This window comes from Ciona intestinalis, chromosome 8 (assembly GCF_000224145.3).
Source record: "Ciona intestinalis chromosome 8, KH, whole genome shotgun sequence".
NCBI classification, from domain to species: Eukaryota; Metazoa; Chordata; class Ascidiacea; order Phlebobranchia; family Cionidae; genus Ciona; species Ciona intestinalis.
The window spans coordinates 849,130-864,203 of record NC_020173.2 but is presented as its reverse complement, the minus strand read 5'-3'; the positions used below and the strand labels follow the sequence as shown (position 1 = coordinate 864,203).

The window sequence follows — 15,074 nt, the reverse complement described above, 5'->3', positions numbered from 1 at the left end:
GTAACTTACATGGAACCTCGTAAGCTGGCACGAGGTGTTAAACTCGTGCTATAACGACTGTCGTTTTCCGGCCACGCGAGACTAAAATAAGTTACATTCATTCATTCATTCACAATTATTTATTGTTACCACTTTTCCCTTGTTAAACCTCGTTTCATTTATAGATTAAGCCCAGTTTACTTGAAAACAATTTAACACCTAATGCTAGTGAAAAATCCACTAGCTATGACATACACCAACCCCTAACCACATCTGTAATGTTTTGCATTATTTTTCAGTTTTCGCCATGCATTACAAGAGGACTGTATACTGGTACCCAATAAAATCATATTGTGAAATAAATAATGACGAAGGTATAAATAATTTGGTTTTATATAAAGTGACTATGTTTCACACAACAATATTGCCTTTGTATATTAATAGTGTTTGTTGTGAAAGTTGCAAGAAATGATAAAAAGGGGAATTTACTATTGAAACCTAATTGCACAATCTGCTACAAACTTTTATAACAAAAGAGCAAATAAGTTAATTCACTCTCTTTAAAAGTTATTGCTTAGAAGTGAAAGCCATTGCCTCACTAAAGAATTACAGGTTTCCCTACTTGAACAAAGATATTTTGTTGCTAATTTTTCCAATCGCACTTCTCAAAATAAAACATACTTTCATTTTTTTTACTTTTGTGTATTATGATTTTATATTTATATTATGTTTTTTTAAACTGTAAATTTGTTACATTTTAAAACTTGATAACTATAACGTCTGCTAGTTTTAGAACAATAAACATATATACAGATGACATTTTCATGCATTAAAAATATTTAAGTAACTTTAGGCCATCCTAGCTGACAACAGCTGACTTATATCTAGAATATGTAAAAATATATATGATGTATCTTTTTCTGATTTTGACTTCCAATAAAACTCACATTTTCTGCATATGCACACATTTTTTTATTTATATTTTTGAATAAATTTCAAACAAATTTAAAGCTTTGTTTTTTTTACCTTTATAATGTAAGTGTTTGATAAATTTTGTACGATCTATGGTTACTTCCCTAATTAAATATTTATTATGCATGAAACTGCAGTAAGTGTTTAGTGCCATTTATAGAAAATTGCATTGTTAAAATTGAAATAATATTCAAATACAGTTAAACATACAGATAGGAGTAGATGAGTTTATTTTGTAATCATTATCCATTCAACTTCTTTTCTTTTAAATTAAACATTACACCAACATTGTATTTGCTAAAAGTAAACACAGTGAATTAAAAGTGTGTTTGTTTTGGACTGCCAGTTCTTTCGTGCCTGTTACCCTTGTGAAGACTTTATCAATGGGTAAACATGCAATAACACTTTAGTTAATAATTGAAAAAATTTATAATGCGGGGTATAAATTGTTCATGTGCCTATAAGCTCATAGCTAGATAATTTTCAACAGCGATTCAATACATTCAGTTTGTACTAAAGAAAGCAGGCTAATAGTACAATGAACCACATTAATATATTGAGTTAGATTTTAAATATTTGAAGTGCCTCAGCGTTTTCGCTAATTTAACGATGAATCATGTCAAGTATGTAGTAAGTGAAGAGTGCTTCAATCAGTTCAAGTGTCGTTCCCTTTTCATCCTTCTCTATGTTCAGTTAGCGAATGTTGAGGTTAGGTCATATGGTTTTGAATTTTTGAGTTAGAAAGTTAAATAAGAAGAAAAAGTATAAACCATTTACTGGTACCAGTTTAACGTTCTTTGATACATAAACTTATCGTTAAAAAAATTTCAAATTTAAAGTTGGTTTTCAAATTCAAAGTTAGTTAAAATAATGAAAGAAAGATGATAAAGCTATATTTTCTGTTGTGTTTGATTGGCACTTTAAACTACAGTAAAGGTAAAGTACCTTGTTATTTTACATTGAAATTATTCTAACAAAGACTTCTCAGGTCAAATCTGCACGGTTACTGACGGCTCTGGTTCTGTATATGAATATGCTCCTGCTAACAGCACAGCATGGGATGGTGGAGTTGAAGGAACTAATGGCATTGATTACACACTTCAACTGGATTCAGAGCTAACTAAATATTTTAACATAAGTGCAGATACACTTATTGTAAAATCTGGTGTTAATATCACTCGTGATGACGGTACACAAATTAGTGGAAAACTTAATTGTTTTTTAACTGCATTTCCAGGTCCACCAATAGTAAGTACAATGCATTATCACATATTGTTGAAATAAATTGTTACCTTATGCTATTTACAGCCCACTACTTTACGGATCGATGTAAGAAAGATTAATATCAATCCACCAATGTTTCAAGGGGAACCTTATGCAACATCACTGGGTGATGTAAGTATCGTTTATGAATTTAATGTATTTATTCTCGTGTGGCAGGAAAATGATAACATAATAGACTTCGATCACAAGCAACAAATATTCAGCAAATTATTTTTTAATAAATGTATATTCAATACAGGGAACAAGTGTTGGTTCACAAGTTATTGTAGTTTCAGCAACAGATGAAGAAGTAAATACCGTGGCCTACTCAATTGTTGACCAAACTCCTGCTGATGTGTTTGCACTAACTGGTTCAAGTGGAATAATAACAATCAAAAATCCAATTCAGTCATTCGAAATGCATAATATTACAATGTAAGTTGTGTTTATGTGGTTGATTATTTGTAGAATATAGCTCACACTCTAACAATTCATGTGGATAAAAATATGTTTGTTAATAGATAGTTGATGGTGACTGAACCATAATAATAATTCTTTACTAATGTGCTTTTAAAACTTTTCACATTTTTTAAACAATACTTATTCTTGTACTAATAATGTAGTTCAAGTTTCACCTATTATGGAAACAACATTAGAAAAATCTCTTTTTTATGCTTGCGTGTGTTTTCATGTTTAATTATTAAGTGAATTATTTTATATTTATGTAAATATAAAGGCTTCTTCATTTTTCAGATCAGCAACAACCAGTGGATTTGATAATGTGGGAGGTACTTTGATACAAAACACTGAAACTGTTGTTCGTATTACCATTACTGATGATGATAATCATGCTCCTCAGTTTCAACCAACTGTTGAAGTTGGGAACATTCTTGTTCCACCATTATACACTGCAACTGTTGTGTATGGAGAAACTAATGTAAGTAATTGAAAATAAAATATTTTATTTGCATGTTGAAAAATTTGTAGTAGCTTTATAGAAAAGTTTTTCACTGTAAGAAAAGATAAAGTTTTTATTTTAAATGCATAAAATTGCAAAAGAAATTAAAATTATATTTTTTAACAAATTTTTAAAAGTTAAACATACTCTTACATTTTAAAGGTCAATTTTACGAGTTCATCAATAGAAGCTAAAGATTTAGATGTGAAACTTAATTCCGCAATTAGATACGGATTTGTGAATGGTAAATGGTATATTTAAAATATGTTACATGTTTTATTTAAAGTTTTCTTTAAATAAAATTTTATTGATTGGTTGTCAGTGTTTTTTTGCAATTACATTTTGTATCCAGATAAAATAGCAATACGTTATTGTATATTGTGCAGTAAACTAAAAGTCAATTTATTTCTACTGCATGGTAGGATTTTTAAACGAAAGTCAATTACTAACTTTTCATCTCACATGTTTTTATAAATAAACTAATTTTGACAATATTGGAATGATAGGCGATCCTTCTACATACACTGAATATTTTCAAATCGATCCAACAACTGGTGTCGTATCAATGAAAAAAGCTTTGGAAGCAACTTCTGGAATTACCAAGTTTTCAATCTCAGTGTCAGCAACTGAAGACACAGGAAAGTCTTCATTAACATATTTAACTGTAAGTCATTGTATGGAAACTTTAGTGTTGAAGCTATAGATTAATAGTTTTGTAATGCTTAACTCAGTTTGCTGGGTATTTGATATTTTAGGTATATTTTATTAGTTTGATAAACTACCAATTAACGCAGGTGGATAAAACTAAAACAAATGTTGTTAGTTTTGTACAGCCTACTTAATGGCTTTTAAATTTGTGACAAAAGCTGAAATCATTTGATACACAGAGTATATTGTACACTAAAGGCGCTGTTTTCTTGTTTACCTTTTAATATATTGATCGGATACAAATGTTAAAGTGAAAATACAATGTTTGTTTTAGATTGATGCTGTTATGTCTGTTGACCAACACAAACCTATGGTAACTGTTTCATCTTCTGCAAGTATTGGATACATTCAAGCAAGTAATGCTAACTCAATAGCATATGTAACTGAAGATGAAGAAGGAAACACACCATTTCAATTTACAACCACTGATGCCGATAACAACGTAAGCATCTCTTTTTTTCGCTGGACACTCACATATAGAAGTACAGTTTAAAATGATAAAATATATTAGCCACTTTTTGGTAGTGGTACACCACATACTATCTTACAGTTTCACACTTAACTTTGTTGATCATAAAAGTAATTATTATATCTTATTAAAGTGTAAAAGTTTGTGTTTTAAGTTACAAATCTCAGAGAAAAATGCTTAAAACTATACAGAATGATCTTGAAGATACAGATTTAATCTTGAATAAACGGCAAGTCGCTCAGACATGTTTAGGGCAATGTCCTCATCCTCCTTTTATATTTGCTGGTCTGATACTTGTCTGCCCTTTAAATATATGTTTCTTAATTCACAGGGAACTTTTATCTATGAAGTCACTTCACCTTATGATGTCACAAAAGCTGGATATCTAATTTATGACCCTCTGGGTACAACTACTACATTTTCAGATATAATAGAGGTATAAATACTTACATTTGTTGCTAATTTTGTTTTGTTAATGTATGATAGACAATGGTAGAAGTATCGTTAATTGTCTTGTACAAAGACACATTTGCCCCCAATGATGGCAGCATCTACCAATTGTATTGCTTTTACTGGTATCAGTTGTGTTTTTATTTGTCAATTCTTGTTGTAGATTGTTGCAGTAAACATTGATGTTGACGTTGCGTCTCCAAATCGAAGATCTGATCCCGTGTCCATTACTGTCAACTCTGGTAAGTGTGCAGTCAGGCGATGAAAATTAGTTGAAAAACTGATTTGCAGAGTAAATGATTTTGCTGCAAGGTGGCGGCTATGCACAGTGGCTTTGCAAAAGTTGAGGAACTTTAGATTTAGATCAAGAATATTGTACTAAACACATTCTTTTAATACTTCAACCAAATTGTCTGGTTGTAACACATTTATTAATTCGCTTATTTTTGGTGTTTGTAATTTTTCACAAAATAGCGAGTGGAGTGGGGGCATTTCCTATAAAACTAAAATTGCGTTATAACAATTTTGATTTATCATAAAGCAAACATGCTTTAGACATAGCTGTAGCTACGTCATTGCTTAACCAAGCTTAATTAAAATACTAACGATGCTTATATGGTGAAACTGCCACTGGTAAGTTTGTTCTGTTTAAGTTTCCCTTAAATATTAGTCACAACTCCTGAGCCAACTACAATGGAAACAACACAGCCGGAGACAACTGAAGCAACAACTCAGCAAGGTTTGAAACATTTTTAATTTTATCACAATACAACAACATTGTTCCATCCTGGAATTTGTTATTAATTCACACTGCAATATTTTTTTTAATTGTAGTAACAACACCGTTATCAACTACAGAACAAGTGACTACTGAAGCCACCACAGGTGTGAGATTAGGCATTCTGTTTAAGCTGCTTTTTAGAATTTTAGGTTGTGGCAAAATAATTAATCATCGGTAGAGGTGAAGTTACAAAATTAGTTTAATCTGTAGTGAAGATACGTACATTCTTTAGTAAATATAATTTAATGAAACCAAATTAGTTAGTTCTATTTTTAATTAAAAGTAATTGCAATGTGATCAAAATGTTCTTACTTTAATTGTAGTCACAACACAACTATCAACTACAGAGCAAGTTACTACTGAAGCTACCACAGGTGTGGGGAGAATTCATAAAACAGCTTTTTGTTGCTAATTATTTTCACTTTTTTGCTAAAAATATGATGGTAAAGTTAGGTAAGGTGCAAAAGGAATTTAATCCATAGCTGAAATACATTAAAGCATTACTAATTAAACCGAAATTGTAATTTAACCAAATTAAATAATTTTATAAATTTAAGTCAACTTCTATGCAATATTTTCTCATTGTGTAATTTGTTATTAATTTAATTCACACCGCAATATAGATATTTTAATTGTAGTCACAACACCGGTATCAACAACAGAACAAGTGACTACTGAAGCCACCACAGGTGTGATATTAGACATTATGTTGCTTTTTACCAAGTAGTTACAAAAAAAATTAAATACACAAAGGCAAAATTTGTTCAAATTTAGACAGTAGCTAATATAAAAAAAACTTTAGACTTGTAGAAGCGTCTTGCTTAAGACATTAACCATGCATGAAGTTAACTTGGTTGATAAAATATATATTGTTATAACCGTGCATGATTTTCACTGCTTTAATTATAGTAACCACACCTGTGTCAACCACTGAACAACAAACAACACCAGGTCCGTAAATTTTAGTATTTTCTGGTCATAGTTCAAAAAAATGTTGTTTAAAATAGGTTTATGAATTTTTTAATGATTTTACAACACTTATCTTAACTTTTTTATTTTTTTGTAATGATTTTAACACTTATTTAAAATTTTGCAGCTACTGGTTTTATGATTGTTCTGACTGTACATTGACTTTTTTTAAAAAAATGTATATTTTATCATTTTTATTTTTTATTTAGTTACAACTCCAGCTTCCACAACTCAGCAGGTTACTACACAAGCCACCACAGGTACATTTGATGCTTTAGTTTCAAAATTCACTTTAACTTTGCTTTTCATTGTAAATGGTCTATTGTTTCAAAAAATATAGGCATTTACAATACAAATAGTAATACTCTTGAAAACATTGTGACCATTTGGTAACCAGATTTTGCTAGAAATACACATTAATTCTTTGTTTAATTTTTCCAATACAGTGACAACTCCTTCATCTACTACTGAGCAAGTTACTACACCAGCAACTACAGGTAATAAAAGTTACTTATTTGAATGTTAGATGTGTAGGCGTTGCTTGTAATTGTGCTGGTGTCGGTGTAGAGTAATTTTGCTTATTGTCATTTGTTATTCAATCAGTGTCCACTCCTTCATTATCAACCACTGATGCAGTTACTTCAGCTGAAACTGGTAAATTAAAATGTTAATTAATTTGGCTTTGCTGGATTTATCACATGGTGCATTAATTAAACTTCAATTGTCAATACAGCCACTACAGCTCAAGTGACAACACAGCAGTCAACGACAGACAGTACTGGTAATGTAACCAATATAATGCATTGACATTAATTCATACTTATCTTGCAAATTTATTGTAGCTGGAAAATATATTTCTATAGTTGTCATTTTCTTAAAATGTAGACATAGGGAAAGCTTGATGTTCACATTGGATAGAAATATATTGAACACCTCGTAAAGTTTGCGCTTTGGTAAACAAAATTCCGCCTATTAATAATTAAGCTTAAGTGTGTTTTTGAATGGAAGCAGAATTCCGCTTTTTGTGAATAATGTTTAACACAAAGTTAAAAAACAGAGGTGCATATTTATGTACTAAATTTGTAGTTGAGTATTTACATACTCCTGATTTAATTTGAATGACTTATCTTGCTAGACTGTTGAATAAAACTGTTTGGTATACCACTGTAAGGCACGTGTATGAAACAGAACACTGTGTTATAACTACAGTCGTTTTTGCGCCACTTAAGGTTAAAGCAAGTTACATTCTTTCAATCGTTAGATTTGATTTTCTCTGCATATTCAGTAGCATTTGTTAGTAATACAGGAAGGCTAATTAAACCTTCCCATGATTTTAATTAGTTGTTACAAGCACTGCTACAACACCAGAAATCACTACCATTCAAACAACTGTAGTGACAACCCAACCACCTGACACAACACAAGCCACAACCGTAGGCCAATCAACAATTACCAACGGTGCATAATTTATGTAGTTTAATAATTGGTTGGGATAGCTATTAGCTTTGTTAATTTGGGTGATATTCCATTATTCTCTCTGCAAAATTTCTTACAATATAACTTATAAGTAGTTACAATATATTGGCAGTAGTTAAAAATACGCTTTCTGTTTAGTCATTGATGTTTTATCAACATACATACAATTTTTACATTTTATAGGAAACACACATCCCAGTAGTACAGCTCCTGGTTCAACAACAGGTGAAATACACAATCATTTGTGTTTTAATTATCCACATAATTTAAAATTTTTTTTTTTTTTAAGTATAAATATTACTACAAATTGAACTCCAAGTTTACAATAAAATCTTTCAGTGCTAATCATTAATCATTGTTTCCTTTATAACCGAACACTTGAGTAATGTGTACAGTTTGTTTGGCTTAAGGTATCAAGTATATAGGTGTGGAGTTGATTCAATATTAAAAATTACACCATTGGCAAATATTTTAAATGCACAAATACCCTTTGTTTGTAACTTTTATAAAATCCTATCTTATGGTAGGCACATAACTGTTCAATGAAATCTAAAACATGATATACGAAGAATTCTTTTTATAGTTTAATAAAATGTTTATATTTTTCTCTATAACATGCAAAGTGTGTTTTTGATCGGTCACAACCACTTTAATTATTATTTTTATAAATAATCAGGTGTACAAAGCACATCACCCACAGTTGTAACACCCACTGTCACACCAGTAACATCAGCTGGTATTTCAACAAACACTGTAATTACTGCACCAAATACAACTTCATCTCAAACGATTTCTATTCAAACCTCACCTGCGAATCCAACCAATAATGGTGTTAATACGACTGCAGCCGCAACCAATAATCCACATACCACAGGTAGAATAAAACATTGGAAGCAATCAAAACTAAAAATTTGTCACAATTAGATGTTTGGTGATTAGTCATAACATTTTATAATTTTAAACAGTTATCGAATTATTTGATTTTTCTTCCTATGTGTATGTTTTTGTTATTTACTGTGCAGCTAAACATAAGCATCCTTATAAAATTTTCTCTTTTTACAAGTGTCTACTTCAAACATTCCATCTCAACCATGTCCAGTTGATATGACAACCAAAGGCAATGGTAAGTAATTTTGTCCTTTTTTTATTTACAGCCACTTTTCTACATTAATTTGTTTCCACAACTCCAATAATTTTGTGTTCTTCAGTTTTCATGTAGTGAAATAAAACTGTGATATGTGTAGGACTTAATGCTTTTGTTTGCTTTAACCTTTCTGTTCTATGTTGCAGGTTGCAGTGGATTATATTTCTAATATTAGTTGACTTGCATGTTGATTTGTAGCATAGCATCTTGCATGCAATCATTTAATTTAGCGTAGTTATGGCGGTAAACATAGCTGCAATGCTATAGCTTTAAACAGTAGTTCTGCAATAACACCTGTTTTAATTAATCATGTGTTAATACAAATTTTAAACCTAGAGTACTGAATACATGTGAACATGTGTTTGTTTATGTGTTAGCAATCCAATGCAACTCGTTATAAGATATTTAGGACTCACACTTTTTTTGAATTTAACAGGAGTTCCAGTTGGTGATCAAGTGTCAGCAGTTACCTTGTATGCCGTCGCTGGAAGTCTGGGTGCGGCTCTCGCTATTTGCTTGATCATCATTGCCTATTTATTATACAAATATTGTCGGGAACCAAAAGATGTGGATGATGATAAGTCAGATGATGGAAACAAACCAGAAAGCGAAAATATGGTAAATAATATTTTTTTGGGTTTTGTAAGTAATTTATAACACATACTATGTACACATTCAATTTTTATAAACCTTTTTAGCAGATTCCACGAACAAAAAACTGATCTTTTTATTTCATAATATGTTTTTGACCAAGGGTAGCCTTTAATACACAAATTCACTAAAATTTATTTTGAATAGTTAAACAAAATTACCAAACAAGCTTACTGTAACAAGTATTAAAATATTATAACATTGGTGTATTACATTTTCAGTCAAGTGAGCAAATTATAACGGTGACCGGCTATTCAAATGGGGCTTATGATAAACATAATGAATCGAATGATGGAGTATATACAGGTAAAGCAGAATTCAAATATTCAGTTATTATAGATATGTTATATTTTTGCTTTTATTTATAATTTTTATTCATGGTGTGTGGTGTCGTTTTGCTGTTAAATTTCAACCTTAGAATGTTTTAGTTAGTTTGATTTTGTTAATATGATATTGAAAATGTAAACTCATCATTTTTTTCCTGTTTACTAAAGATCCAATATACCTAAGTAAAGAAAATTAACTTAAGTTTTTAAAAAAACCCAAACTTGTAGCTAAGATATCTTTTTAATTGTTTTGTAGAAGTAAATGAGGTAGAAGGAAAAGAGAACGACAGTGGGACAGAGATAAATGAATATGATCAGGATAGAAGTTCACCTGAACCTGAACCAGAAGAAGAAGACGAAGAAGAAGAAGCATCTCTTCCTGAACCTTTTGTTCCACCTGAGGAGGAAGATAGGTAATTTAATTGATGCTTGGTTTTATCACTATCGTGGGTGTTTCTGTCTTTAAGAAAGAAACTGCCATTGATCCCAATTAGTAGTCACTAATGGGTTTGCTTAAACTGTCAGCTAAATAAAAATAAATAAAAAAACATTCACCTACAAAGTAACATATGCGGCAACTTGTAAAAAGTCTTGAAATAGAACACCCATGTTGTATATTGGTGTTCTGACGTGGATAAATAAGTGACATTTATTCATTCATATTAATAAGTTTTCTCTCTTTAATCGAGTTAACAAAGTATTAAATAAAAACAATGAATATTTTACAGAAGTAAATTACTGTGAATAGGTGCGACTTATGTATACAAAGCAGATAAAAAATAAATGTGTGGTAAAACTTCATAAACTGTGTATTGGAAGACATATTTTTACTATTTCAGAAATTCAGAATTGGAGTTACCTGCAGGAGGTTTGGTGGCTGCTGGTATTGCTGGTGCTGCTGTTGCAACCGCAATTGCAGATGAAGTTGATGATAAAGATGTTTTACCGTTACCAGTTAATGAAGATGATGCGCAAGATTATGGAAAAGCTTATGTAAATGATGATGTGAGACATGAAAGGATTTTAAAGGTTGGTATTTTAAATATGGTAATTGTTTGCAAGATATTTTACCAGAACATAGTTGAACTCAATATCTTGGTTTAATATAAAGGTGGAAAAAGGTCCATTTATTGTGTTAAAATAAACAGCTTTGAAATAATAATATAGTAGATGCTTACTTTGATTTCTCTTCATAGACGGGATCATTTGGTTCACTTCAGTTAGTTACCATTCAAAAGTATGGCTCCGAAAGAAGGGATAAACTTTCTGTTGTTCACAAATACAAGTAAGATGCCATAACACATGATGTGATACTGCACTCATGTTCTGAAATGATGTGACTAACATTCATTCAGTGTGGTAATACCTGGACATATTAAATACTAAGAGTAAGAAAATGTATTGTTAATTGGGTAAGAAGCAAAGTTTGAATTGCTAAAGTTTATGTTTTTGTTTGGAATAAATATTGTAACTTCAGTGTGATTTTTATCATTTATTTTTTCGAAAAAAAAGGTATACTTATTTTAACAGGCTTGCTAAGATATCATATACAGAGAAGAGCAGTGTTGAAAGCCGAATTGTTTTGTTGGAAAGAATTTGTGAGCAAGAACATAACAACATTCTGCAGTACTATGGAAAACATGAAGATGCAGGTTACTTTTCCTTTTTTTATAAATATAAATTGTTTTATCGCTTTGCATGTTTTAAACTTTGGTTGTTTTATCTAATTGTAGATGAAATACATTTTGCTATGATGTATGCTGAAAAGGGGAATCTAAGAGATCACTTACGATCTCATGGACATGAACTCTCTTCCTCACAAATTCTTTTCCTCATATCAGGTGCTGGAAAAGGTTTGCAATATTTGCACTCAAGGTAAGTAATATAAAAGCTGTAATGTGTACATTAGTAAATGATTTACTTTGTAAGTGGCAGGGCAGTAGAACTGTTACGTTACGTCAATGTTTAAAGGCTAAATAAAGTTCCTTATGACAAAAGGATAAAACTTGATTTCGTAATAGTATCTACAAAAGCTATTTGCTTTTCCAAAACCCCTAGTAAAGAAAGAAAAATTTCAACTATTTTTACTTTAGAAACATCGTGCATTGCCATCTTCAAGCAAAATGTATTATGTTGGACAATCAACTTACTCCACTTGTTACTGATGTTGAAAATAATGAAATAGCGAGCGTTAAGGTAAAATAAAGTAAATATGAATGTTTAAAAAAATAAAAATTGCAAGACAAAACTTATTGCTGCAGCACCAACAGCTTTAACTATAAATATAAAGTAACAACCAAAAGTATTGCCTACATAGGAATATTAATTCCAATTCACAGTACAGATGTAATATGTGGCCTATAAATAGTTTTGTTTGCAACATATTATTACTCTATGCGTCAATAAAATCTGGCTCATATATTTTTTAATATCAAATAGGTTGGGGACAGGGAGAGGTGGCAAGCATTAGAAGTATTGAACAATGAACTGAGTTCAAAATCAACTGACATGTAAGTTTGTTTAATATAAAATGTAGTACAATATGCAATCACAAACACAACAAGAACTTATTTAATTACACATCTGTACCCTTCATGCCCTACGAAAAATTGACTTTTGTAGTTGTTTAAAAATAAATAAAATCAATTTCTGGTAAATAAATATATCATCTAACATTATCGTATTTATTGCTAGTTGGTCATTTGGAGTTTTAATGTGGGAAGTATTGTCACTTGGTGCAGTACCTTATGAAGACCTTAGCATTGCTACCGGTCAAATTAAAGAATATTTGGAATCAGGGCAGAGACTTAGGCAGCCCGCTGGTTGTTCTGATGCTGTGTAAGTATTTTATGGGATGATTATTTGAGTTCTACCAATGAGCAACTTCATATGGCTTAAATATTCACTTATATAGCTGATCACATATTACAGTATATGAAACTGTGTGCTTGTGATCTATCTATCAAAAGCAACTTTTTCCTCAAGGTTTAAGGTAATGGAAGGTTGTTGGAACGAGAGGTCAAGAATGAGACCAGATGTTTACGTCCTGAATGGAAGCCTTGATGAGATGTTGACACAAGATCACGATGTAAGAAAAATTAAGTTAACTTAGTGCTCAAATAAGTATAATTTATAAAACACCTAACGCACTGTAGAGTTGAATAATCAACTTTGCTTAGTGGTTAAAGTGCATGCATTGTAAACAAAGGACAATCAGTTCTAGTCCTAATGTTGCTACCATTAACCGGTATTAAAATGTCTTTGAACAAGACACTGGACCCCAGTGGTTATTTATGGGTTGCCAAAGAAGCCAGACACACAAAAAATGTAAATAACATTTGCACACCAAGTCACCTACGTGGCAAATAAGTACTGATCATGAGCTTTAATGAGATGTTATTTTATTTTGTCACATTCAAATCCAGTAAAAAGTATAAAAAATAAAATTTGTAGGAACATTTTACAAATCAAAAAGTTCGCCTTGGTAAAGTATCATCTAGAGTGATGCCTCTGTCTATTGGCCACAAGTTGCCACCAATAGCTGGTGCCAGGTTACCCCCGATTAAACCAAAGTTTAATAAATATGTACCTGATGAAAGGTATCGCTTGATTGCATTTGAATGCAATGACACTTCGATCCACTCAATTTGCATGAAACATTTAGTATTTCGAGTCGACAGCATCATAGCTTTAGCTCTTAATCCGATTAAATTCTATAATACTGCCAGGCCAGTCATAAAATGCAAAATCGTATTGGCAAAACCAAGGAATAACTGTTAATAACTTTAAAAACTACCACAAACTACCACTCTGAAGCATTAGCATTTGACAATTTCATCATTGGTAATTATGTAAGTTAACTTAACTATTATTAGATGTTTTTTCACAAATAAACATTGCACATTATTTGCTTTTAATAAAAACGTAGAATGCAACATGTATTTTCACACTCTCACACTAAAATCGGCAACAATCACCACACAGCACATGCATGAAAAACACTATATCACTCCACTTGTGTACTCAGCTTTGTTTTTATGACGTTACAAAAAAGTAAGCTGTCTTTTTAGTGCCTAACCACAATTTTTTCCTATTTTTTACATTATTTTATTTTAGGAGCTCATCAGCATGGGAGTAACTTCAAATGTATCACCTGGTGATGTTACAATTGATGTCTCAACTGATCGTCTTTATCCAAATCTTGATCAAGAAGAAGATTTTACAGCGTTTTAGTTTTGATATACTTCTCTCGTGGACAATATAAAAATAAATCGGTCGTACATCACATACTTAAGCATTTTCTTTGACGGTTCACCTAATTCAAAAGTATTTTATTTTCATTGGTTTTCTAATGTTTTATTCATTTTAGCTTGTTTAAAAATTTAATTTTAATAATTTTGTGTTGCTTCGCCTTTGCCATTGTTTTCATGTTTATATATTTCTTCTCAGTTGTAATTTTTTCAGCTGTATTCTTTTGAAGTGTTTTGATAATGTAGCCTTAATTATTATTAAACTGGAAGCAAAAATTCGATTCAGAAATTTGTTTTAAACATTGTGCTTAATTATATAAATTATTTTCTGCAACCGTTAAGCATTTAGATTGAACTAATTGTTGTGATTGCCCACACAATTCATTTTGCAAGTGTTGTGGGCGATTTACTTAAACGTAGCCTGCGTTATTTCTTAAAAATTGGGTGATATTGTTTTTATTTCATATCATGTTGCTCGTTAAATTGTTACTAAAATTTTGTAACCCTACTGCAATTAATTTGGTAATAAAATAGTGCAATCAAATAAACCTTTTATTTGCTTGGTAATATTAAAATATCACAAAATATTTTTAGTTTGTAGAATTTTTAAAAATAAACAAATTTGGCTGGCACCTGTAAGTCAACTAAATAATTTGCGACAAAATGTTTGTGAACAAT

The 15,074-nt window shown here is 30.8% G+C and overlaps 1 protein-coding gene and 1 long non-coding RNA gene across 16 annotated transcripts; both read left to right on the top strand.

Moving 5' to 3' along the window:
* Positions 1-93: 93 nt before the first annotated feature.
* On the top strand, positions 94-514 carry LOC113474447. Its single transcript, XR_003396101.1, has 2 exons — positions 94-353; positions 424-514. It is a non-coding gene; the product is annotated as an uncharacterized LOC113474447 (long non-coding RNA).
* A 1,230-nt stretch (positions 515-1,744) lies between these two features.
* LOC100187099 (mucin-3A-like) lies at positions 1,745-14,982 on the top strand. 15 transcript variants are annotated; one of them, XM_026835521.1, is made up of 36 exons: positions 1,747-1,887; positions 1,940-2,199; positions 2,260-2,346; positions 2,474-2,649; positions 2,968-3,151; positions 3,335-3,416; positions 3,679-3,836; positions 4,155-4,322; positions 4,681-4,785; positions 4,963-5,041; positions 5,470-5,538; positions 5,634-5,684; positions 5,898-5,954; positions 6,219-6,269; positions 6,490-6,531; positions 6,759-6,809; positions 6,996-7,046; positions 7,153-7,203; positions 7,283-7,330; positions 7,891-8,007; positions 8,209-8,250; positions 8,702-8,899; positions 9,089-9,148; positions 9,606-9,787; positions 10,042-10,126; positions 10,403-10,559; positions 10,986-11,175; positions 11,343-11,431; positions 11,677-11,798; positions 11,880-12,021; positions 12,240-12,342; positions 12,586-12,656; positions 12,841-12,984; positions 13,132-13,234; positions 13,600-13,745; positions 14,263-14,982. In XM_026835521.1, the coding sequence occupies exons 1-36, from the start codon at positions 1,833-1,835 to the stop codon at positions 14,282-14,284; spliced, it is 3,798 nt and encodes a 1,265-aa protein (XP_026691322.1). In that variant the 5' UTR covers positions 1,747-1,832; the 3' UTR covers positions 14,285-14,982. The 15 variants fall into 15 exon arrangements, with proteins under 15 accessions (XP_026691333.1, XP_026691335.1, XP_026691324.1 ...); XM_018812831.2 differs by having other exon boundaries at positions 1,748-1,887; positions 5,904-5,954; XM_026835523.1 differs by lacking the exon at positions 7,153-7,203 and having other exon boundaries at positions 1,746-1,887.
* Positions 14,983-15,074: the final 92 nt, after the last annotated feature.